This window comes from Apostichopus japonicus, chromosome 20 (assembly GCF_037975245.1).
Source record: "Apostichopus japonicus isolate 1M-3 chromosome 20, ASM3797524v1, whole genome shotgun sequence".
In the NCBI taxonomy this organism is placed as follows: domain Eukaryota; kingdom Metazoa; phylum Echinodermata; class Holothuroidea; order Aspidochirotida; family Stichopodidae; genus Apostichopus; species Apostichopus japonicus.
In genome coordinates, this window is record NC_092580.1 from 1,563,604 (window position 1) to 1,573,368 (window position 9,765).

Sequence of the window (9,765 nt, forward strand, 5' to 3'; positions counted from 1 at the left end):
CTAGCTGCAGTATTTAAATCAGACGTGTATGGCAGGCCAAATGCTCAGTAAAGCGAAAACATAGATTATAGGTAAAAAAAGCCCATGTATATTGACCGATAAAACATGTTTATCAATCTAAAAACCATGTTTATCGACTGATAAACCATGTTCATCGTGCGATAAGCATGGTTTATGTCAATGATAAACCATAATTATTGGCTGATAATCATGGTTTTTTCCGAGAAACATGCTTTTTCGAACAATAAACATGGATTTTCAGTGATATTCCAATTTTTGTTTCCGTTAATTCAAGTTTATCGCTCGATAATCCATGTTTAATGTAAATAATCCGTGTTTTTCAACAGATAAACGGTTTATAGTCGATAAACCCTGTTTATCTCCGAGAAACCAAGTTTTTCGTCCGATTAACCATGCTTACCGACCGATAAACCCTGTTTATCGACAGATAATTATCTTTAAACATGGTATTTTATCAGTGGAAAAAACATGGTGAATCGTCGATAAACCATTGGGGGGGGGGGGGGGGCGACTGAGGAAAATTTACCGGAACTACTTCCAAAACTCTACATGTTATATTAGTATATATGATAAATATTTGGTTCCGAAGCCGCACGTGGGTGAGCCGTACCCAAACTTCGTAAGGTCCCTGCTCTATCTAAAATTAAGAACAATGAAATATGGTCCTGTTATCAGTGTGAGACTGTTCATTGTGTGCTCAGTGCATTGTTGTTTATCCTGATAAATTCTGCGTTGGAGCTTTTGTTGAATAGAGAGAGGAAAGAGTATCAAATTCACAACCCTCTGCGGCACTTCTAAAGTTAGTAATTTTCTGAAAAGTAGGTCAAGTTGTTAACTATTGTACCTTTTACTACACATGGATTAATGGACATCAGAAAAGTACTTTTTCTGTTATTTTAGTTAGTTATTTTTTATGTCTTTTTATTTATTTATTTATTTATTATATCTTTTATTTATTAATTATATAAGTTTATTGTATTTTTATCTTTTAACTTATTTAAATAATCTTTTCTTCAATCAAATATCTCTTTATGTTAATTTACATACTTTGCATCCAAGACGACATAGGTGAAAAATCTATTTAACTTAGTGTGGTGAAATGTTAAGATGTTGGCATGTCATGTTAGGAGTTAACGATTCTTTGAATCCCTTCACCACCTTAAAAAAAAAAAAATTAAAAAAATACTGTCTTCCAGTATTCTCGTTGATACTTATCGACTATAAATCCTAAAACTAAAGACCAAAAGGCAAGACAAAAAACCCTCTTCCAGTATTTGACCTCCATCTTCCATATTCATTGACTCTTAGTCCTCATACAAAAACAATTGTCAAAACAAAAGAACTGTCCTACAGCATTTGACCTCGAACATAGAAACTTATTGTAGTGAAAAGTTAAGGCTTCTGCATGTCATGTTTGGGGTTCATGATTCATTGAACGTATCCCCTCCACCACATAAAAAGAAATAAATAAATGTTAAATATCTCAACAATAAAAAGTTAACAATTTATTTTTTTAACTGGTTACAAAGTTTAATACAAAATTTCATGATGATTGCATATGATGTTTTATCAGCACGTTTTGCAGTGCTGCAAATGTCCTCCAACGTGCAAAACCTGCATGGATTTCTCCTAAGATTATCGACAGCCTCCTAGTCTTACCGAACCGAATTCAACGGCTCTTTTTTGGGCCACCAAATATTCCAGAAAGAGCAGGCTTTCCTATGCAATCTGTGTCTTTGTGTCTATTTTTATATTTATGTTATTTGTACCCATTTTCATAACATGCATATTCACAAAGGAAGATATCTGTCTCCACTTTGACGGTTTGGTTTATTCACGGTAAGTATTCTCATATATTTAGGAGGGAAACGCTAAACTTGCATGCGTTGAACTTTTTTGTATTTGGTTTTTATATATTTATTGATTTTTTGCCCCGATTTAGTCACCACTAAATTAGACAGGGGCGTCATTTCTCAATGACGGACCCGGTAATGTCATAAGGAGGGTAAATTGCATGTCGCTCAATGTGAATAGCCTCTTTCGTAACAACTGTTGTACCGATTACTTTAATCAGGCATTCTGCAAATCCTATTCGTTTAGATATTAAAGTTACTGAAATTAATTTTCGTCGATTTTAAAAAGTATACTTATACGCGTATACTTTTAAATTTATATATAAAAACCTAGACCTATATATACTTTAACAAGTAGCTATAGCTATAACATAGCTATAGCTATAGCTAACATAGCTATAGCTATGCTATAGCTATGCTATATGCAAATGCATATGCTCTATATGCATATGCTATATGCATATGCTATATGCATATGCTATATGCATATGCTCTATATGCATATGCTATATGCATATGCTATAGCTATGCTATAGCTACATAACATAGCTATAGCTAACATAGCTATAACTTAGCTATAACAAGCTAAACGAAGGCTTTCGAAACGGCTCCCGAAAAACGGTGCCTGCGGCTTCCAGAGGGGCATTCCCAACAACGATGACATCATATCATCTATTCGCGTTACAACTCGTTTTGCTTCAATCTCTTTCATATTGAAGGACCTTGGCTCATATGCATGGTATCTTCCAGATACATCGAACACTCCCGATAAGCGCTTTCAGTGCCGCCTGAGCCCGTTTTTAACGTAAGTTGTTTTGGACAGCTCATGTAGGAAATTAAACATTCTGGATATTTATTAGTGCATTGGCAGGTCTTGCAACTATTGCTGGTTTGGTAATATGACTTCATTTACAAACTGGAGCGCTAGGATCTTAGCGTTCACATGTATACATTCCCTTCTGCAGTTGGTGTACCGTGTAATGTGGAACTAATAACAGATTGCATCATCGGTCTAACGGGGAAGAAAGGCCTGCTCTTTCTGGAATATTTGCATATTGCACTTACCGCCACAGCCTCTCAGGTCCGAAAACGGTACCCGGCAGATTTCGGTGAAAAGTCTCTGTAACACTCGAGACATTGTCCCGGTGTGCGAACTTTTACCAGGCGGCTCCGGTGTAGCAGTACAAACTGTCGCAAAGATCCCATATTCAGTCAATACTGTTCTAGTCTCACTGGGACAGTTTATACTGGATTTACCAGTACGTTTGGTCTCCCCGGACCTGTTGTACAAGGCCAGTTGGTACAGACTGTCACCCCAGACAGTCACACCCGGCAGCACTCCTGCTTTGGGGCGCTAGTCTAACGGGCCACAACGTGAGATTTGAATATTTGAATCCACCAGACATTTTGACCCTCTAAAATCAGAGAAATCAAGTGCATTTCCAGCTGCGTCACCGGCTTTTATATATAAAAGCACGCAGGCATGCCAAAAGAAAATACAAAAGTTTCTAATAAGTATTTTGATTGCTTTTTTTCTTCAATCTCTTTCATCTTGCAAGACCTTTGGTTCTGACGAAACGACCTCGTGTGAAAACGGGAGCCCCCTTTAATAAAACTTAATAACAAATACATAAGAAAAAAAAATTAAAGACAAAATAATTATAAAAAAGGTTGTGGGATTCGATAACACTCCCGAAAAGAACCTTTTTCGGGGGCTCACGAAATTACGCCCCGTTCTGGACGCCCGTTTGGAATCCGGACCGAAGGGGGGGGGTGGAGTGGCACGGTATGTGCTACTAAACATATTACCATATAATGGGGGGGGGGGTGGTTAGGTTACCTATTTCATTTTCATGTTGATTTTTATTTGGCAAGTATATGTACATACTAATCTGATACGTCCATTGACAATGAATCAGATCATGCACAGAGATATATTTTGGGTTCTATCCACCTGTATCATCAATTTATACCCAGTGATAATGGCACCTTGGTTGTTTCATTACTGTGAGGTAACTTTCGATTAAAAACTACAGAAATTTTCGAAGATCTTTCACTGAGTTTAGCTTTTGTAGACTTCAATTGTCATAAAAAATATTCAAGAAAACTTGTTACCTCAACATGACTTGCAGTGCATATCAGTCTTTATGATTCACTTAAAATTTGTCTAAGGTGGCTATTTGACTCCTTTTGAGTATGAACCCCTTCCCCAACAGTCCGGTAACCAGGCTGGGCCCGGGGGGGGGGGCAACGTCCTCTACTTTCAGACGAGTGTGATCCCACCCCCTTAATATATCCCTCCATCATATGAATATGAGTATTGTGCCACTCCTTTCACTATTGGTGGGCACCCTTTGCGCGAGTTATTGTATTGGGTGTACCAAGCGAGCGACCTTCAAATATCTACAAAGCGTATATTGTTGTCAGCAGAAGCGATATGGCTTCTATGTTTACATTTCTGTGGTTCGATTCCTACCTTCGCCTTATGTAAAAAGTTGTACATTTACTTTTAAAACGTGTGGTAGACAGCTGTGCACCGGCCTTAACGGATTATAGGATTAAATTAGGAATTGCAGAAACTGTCCTGAGGGTCGTTCTACATGATGGGATATTAACAATAGGGCAATTTATAGATGGACGACCTAAATATTAAAAAATGAAGCTGCTGGTTACTTCATAATAACTATTATATTTTTGTTCTTTTCATGTGCAATCTTGTGGAACGAAACGTTAATTAGTTTTATCAGGTGACAACAGTCTGTGTATTTATTTAACTGTATAGGTGGTTATAATATAGATTTTCATTTCGTATTACCAGCACCACACTAATAGCGACAAATATTGTGCATAGTCGGATAGGGCTGTTTTCAGGTAGTTCGGTCTTGCAGATTTCTACATGTTGCAGATTGGACGACAACATGCAGACACGATTATGGCAACAAGAAGAGCATCAAGTGTGTTTGTGCTCTCTCAGGTTTGTAGAAATATTGGGACAGTTATACAAGTCTTACAATATGCATGCTCAAAGAACAATATTATGACAGCGGAATTTTAATGCCGGTATATATTGTTGACTGCACACGTTATGATATTATGTTATGATATGTTATGATATTAATGTTCAATGCTATGGTGTCATGAGCAAACTGGAGTCACCCTGCTTCACGTTCCAGTCTGGCTATAGTGTAATGCTCGTTTGCTTTTCTCTTCAGATCTACCGGACAGATCCTCGGGCTTGTATTCCGGTTTCTCTTACTGGCTTTCATCTTAATTCTTATCGGAAGAGCAATGAAAGGTATGATCCAATTTTACATCACGTTGCGATCATGGTGCATATATATATATATATATATATATATATATATATATATATATATATATATATATATATATGTATATATATATATATATATATATATATATATATATATATATATATATATATATATATATATATATATATATATATATATATATATATATATATATATATATATATATAATCGAGTCCCGGTTGAGGCTGGAAGTTTTTTCACTGTTCTGCATTTTCCAACTCGCTTCAATTTCAATTATATATATATTCAATTGCCTTGGTCGTTTACCTCCATTTCATTAACATATAAAGTCTGTTCAAAGTATCTCTTTCGAGACCGACTTTAGGAATTACAAATGATTTCGGGTTGGTAAGCATCATGTTAGCATCACCTCTGGACATAAATACAATCAGCGTCCATAGCCTAGTGGTTAGGGTGTCCGCATATAAAGCGGGACGCCCGGATTTGAATCCTGGTGGAGGCTGAAAGTTTTTTCACTGTTCTTGATTTTCCAACTCACTACGATTTCAATTATATATATATATATATATATATATATAAATGAAAATCGTAATGAGTTGGAAAATCAAGAACAGTGAAAAAACTTTCAGCCTCCACCGGGATTCGAACCACGGGCCTCCCGCTCTGTACGCGGACACCCTAACCACTAGGCTATGGACGCTGATTGTATGTCCAGAGGTTCGAAACCGGTAAGGAAGATCGTAATTCCACTGTAGGCGTTTGTCACCTTTATCGAACAATACTAGTTCTGTTTTTGGTGACATATTTTGCCCTACTCTAGAGATCAAACATGATGCTATCCAACTCGAAAATCATCTTCCTTACCGGTTTCGAACCTCTGGACATACAATCAGCGTCCATAGCCTAGTGGTTAGGGTGTCCGCGTACAGAGCGGGAGGCCCGTGGTTCGAATCCCGGTGGAGGCTGAAAGTTTTTTCACTGTTCTTGATTTTCCAACTCATTACGATTTTCATTTATATATATTCATTTGCCTTTGTCGTTTACCTCCATTGCATTAACATATATATATATATATATATATATATATATATATTCATTTGTCTTTGTCGTTTACCTCCATTTCATTAACATAAAGTCTGTTCGCTTTATATGCGGACACCCTTACCAATATGTTATGGACGCTGATTGTATGTCCAAACTTCGAAACCGGTAAGGAATTTCGTAATTCCACTGTAGGCGTTTGTTACTAGTATATCGAACAATACTTGTTTTGTGTTGGTGACATATTTGCCTTACTCTAGAGATCAAACATGATGCTAACCAACTCGAAATCATTTGTGATTCCTAAAGCTGGATCTCGAAAGTGATACATTGAACAGACTTTATGTTAATGGCTACACTTATCGGTGTCCGATTTATTGAATATATATTTACCTTGTACTAACACAAAATTGAAGCGTTATTGTTTGCAATAAAATGAAGTTTGTTTCATATTGTACAGATCCCGTTATTTCATCCGTTGGAACAATCGACAAAAGGGTACACAATGGAACAGTTAGAGACACAAACAGCACTGAGAATACCATTTTTGACGTCATCAATAATGGTCTTACATCTCCTGTTCTTTTAGTATGTGCAAATGACGGTTTTCTGGATTTTCTAACTAACTTAATGTTAAGCATCTCTCGTCTAAATCTCAGCCCAAATATACTTATCATTTGTGAAGACGTGTTGATATATCATAAACTTTCGCAACATAAAGAAATGTTCAGTGTTCACTATCGTCTTGCATTGACCCACCTAGAGAAATCACTTTCGGAAGCGTCTGCATGGAAAAGTGACGGCTATATTCATCTCGTCAGAAAACGGCCGCGGTATGTTGGCATCTTATTAAGTCACGGAATCGATGTACTTTACGTTGACACTGACATAGTTTGGTTAGGCGATCCGTTTCCTTTCTTCACGGGAGTATCAGATATATATATTCAACAAGAGCTGGAGGAATCTATACTGTATTGTGCAGGATTTTTCTACATGAGATCAAATATTAGAACAATTACATTTGTGGATACTTGGGCAAAGACTCACTTCAAAGGACGCAGAGGAATTCAAAGGGCTTTTAATGATCTCCTGGCAATCTATAATAACATTTCAGTAGCACCTCTTCCAACCAGTCAGTTTTGTTCTGGTCATACTTTCTTCTCGTCGAAAACACCTTGGGCTGAGAGAGAACCTCCAGTAATAGAAGTTCACGCAAACTTCATCGCCGGCTTCCAAAATAAGAAAGAGAGCTTAATGAATGCGGGTTTATGGTTTTTGAAAGACTGACGACTAAAAAATTACTCAAACAGCTATGAGGTAAATTTATTTTGATATGAAGAATTACAATCATATTTTCGTCAATATGTAGAGAGTTTAACGCCTGTAACTCTCCGGTACTTCTCAATAAAGTTATATCTTTCATTTTACTCAGTGTCTCATTGTGAATGGCCAATGGCTTTATACAATAATATTTTCGTCAATATGTAGAGAGTGTAACGCCTGTAACTTTCCGGTACTTCTCAATAAAGTTATATCTTTCATTTTACTCAGTGTTTCATTGTGAATGGCCAATGGCTATATCAAAATCATTTAGGAATCGAGCATGCATGCTCGCAGGTCGTACAACATACAGCGAGTGTTGTAGTACGTTGATATTCAGCAAAGAAGGCACTGAGGCGTTTCTTATCGATCTTTAAACATTGTAACAAAAATTGTTGAGCTATTATAACCAGAAAGCAAAAATGCATTGTGGTTTCGATGATGTAACAGGAGCAGTTTTCTTCATGAATCTGACGTTATATATAGTGATGGTGTACATGTTTACAAGGGTTCACGATTTGACCTCTGATGACCCCAAATGACCTTTGACCTCCAACAAAATTAAAAGGCTTTTTTTAACGCAATGTGGTACTTCTACACACTACATTAGAGCCAAGCTTCCAGTATTGAGATATCGTGATTACAAGGTTTTCAAAATTTGACACCTGGTGACCGCAAATGACTTTTTCCTCCACCAAAAACAGTATGCTCTTTTACACAATGTGGTACACCTACGCACCAAATATGAGGTCTGCCTATGATTCCCTTCTTGAGATATCACGTTAACGAGGTATCAACAATTTGACACCTGGTGACCCCAAATGACCTTTGACCTCCACCAAAACCAATAGGCTTCTTGTACTTTATGTTGTACTTTTTAAAATAAATATGAAATTGGTCTGATCTTCCCTTTCACGAAAACGAGGTTTCCACAATTTGACCCCTGGTGACCCTCCACCATAAACCAAAGGCCTTTTTGTACTCAATGTGGTTCTTCTGAACCATAACTATGAAGTTGATCTGACTTTCTCTTCTTGAGATATCGGGTTTACAAGGTTTTCACAATTTGACCCCTGGTAACCCCAAATGACCTTTGACGTCCACCAAAAACAATAGGCTTCTTGTACTTAATATTTTACTTTTATACATCAAATATGAAATTGGTCTGATCTTCCATATCAAAAAAAAATATATTTAAAGGCCTGTTACCAGTTGGAACCTACTCGATCATCGAAAATGGTAACAGAAATGTATATGAAGTGAATGGTAGCCCATCTGAAGTCCCTAAGACCTCGCCATTCGAGAGCACCAATACCAAAGGTATAGTGTCGAATTATACGTTGAAGCTACAGTTATCCCAATTATCACGCAAGTGATGATTTTTACTATAGAACAGAATACAAAGCAATGTAAAGGAACGGTATCGCACCTACAACCATTACTTTGTCCCATGTCTTGTTTTCACAGCAATTTCGAACTCTGTCAAAGCTGAAATCTCAATGTAAAATGCTTCTCGTATATGTTCGGATATACCACCTATACGGAGGGTCTGAATTGCATAAATATTTCTTGAAGCTATAATTTATTCAATTTACTATTTTAAAATAAAACTCGAAACGTCAGGTCCCTGTCTTACTTCTATACAATTTGCTATTTTACCTAGATAAGCTAGAAAATTTATAAAATAAGAGTGCTTCAAACATGATTCACAAGTTTTTATCGACATAGATAATGTGAAATTGCATGAAACAAGCTACCGGTTTGATTCGGATTTCTGTTATATTAGTCAGTGGCTTGTAACCATTCAGTTAATTGCTCTTCACTTTTCGGAGCATCAGTACTATTCAAAGACACTGACGTGTTATAAGCAATAACATTGTTAGACGTGTTTTAGTTTAACAATTTGGCGTTATTTATGTTCGAAAGATTGGTGTACCTTTGGAGATTTAATGATGATGCATTTGATGAACCGTTGAATAATGATTGTCTAAATATTTTACGGGCAGCATGTTTCCCTTTGATGTCTCGGTAGGTTCAGAAATCACCCACACTCCTGCTTTTCGACACTCACTTGGGCCTGAAATTGGAATATCACAAACTCCCGAGTCATTAGACCTGTTGACTGCTACTGTGGAGGAAGTGCTAGATTTCTTATGTTGGAGCTTTCCTTGGCAATTGTTGGAAAGAGAAGATTGACGCCTTTGACGGGAAAATCTTGTGTCAATTTGACGAAA

The 9,765-nt window shown here is 36.9% G+C and overlaps 1 protein-coding gene across 1 annotated transcript; it reads left to right on the forward strand.

Moving 5' to 3' along the window:
* The first annotated feature begins 3,763 nt into the window (after positions 1 to 3,763).
* LOC139961021 (uncharacterized) lies at positions 3,764 to 7,638 on the forward strand. The gene is made up of 3 exons (XM_071959811.1): positions 3,764 to 4,848; positions 5,087 to 5,169; positions 6,672 to 7,638. Exons 1-3 carry the CDS (start codon positions 4,793 to 4,795, stop codon positions 7,496 to 7,498), a joined length of 966 nt encoding a protein of 321 aa, XP_071815912.1. The 5' UTR covers positions 3,764 to 4,792; the 3' UTR covers positions 7,499 to 7,638.
* Positions 7,639 to 9,765: the final 2,127 nt, after the last annotated feature.

Coding starts and splice junctions, on each gene's coding strand:
- LOC139961021 (XM_071959811.1), top strand. CDS start 4,793: ATGCAGACACGATTATGGCAACAAGAAGAGCATCAAGTGTGTTTGTGC. Junction 4,849..5,086: donor GTGTGTTTGTGCTCTCTCAG/GTTTGTAGAAAT, acceptor TTTTCTCTTCAG/ATCTACCGGACAGATCCTCG. Junction 5,170..6,671: donor TATCGGAAGAGCAATGAAAG/GTATGATCCAAT, acceptor CATATTGTACAG/ATCCCGTTATTTCATCCGTT.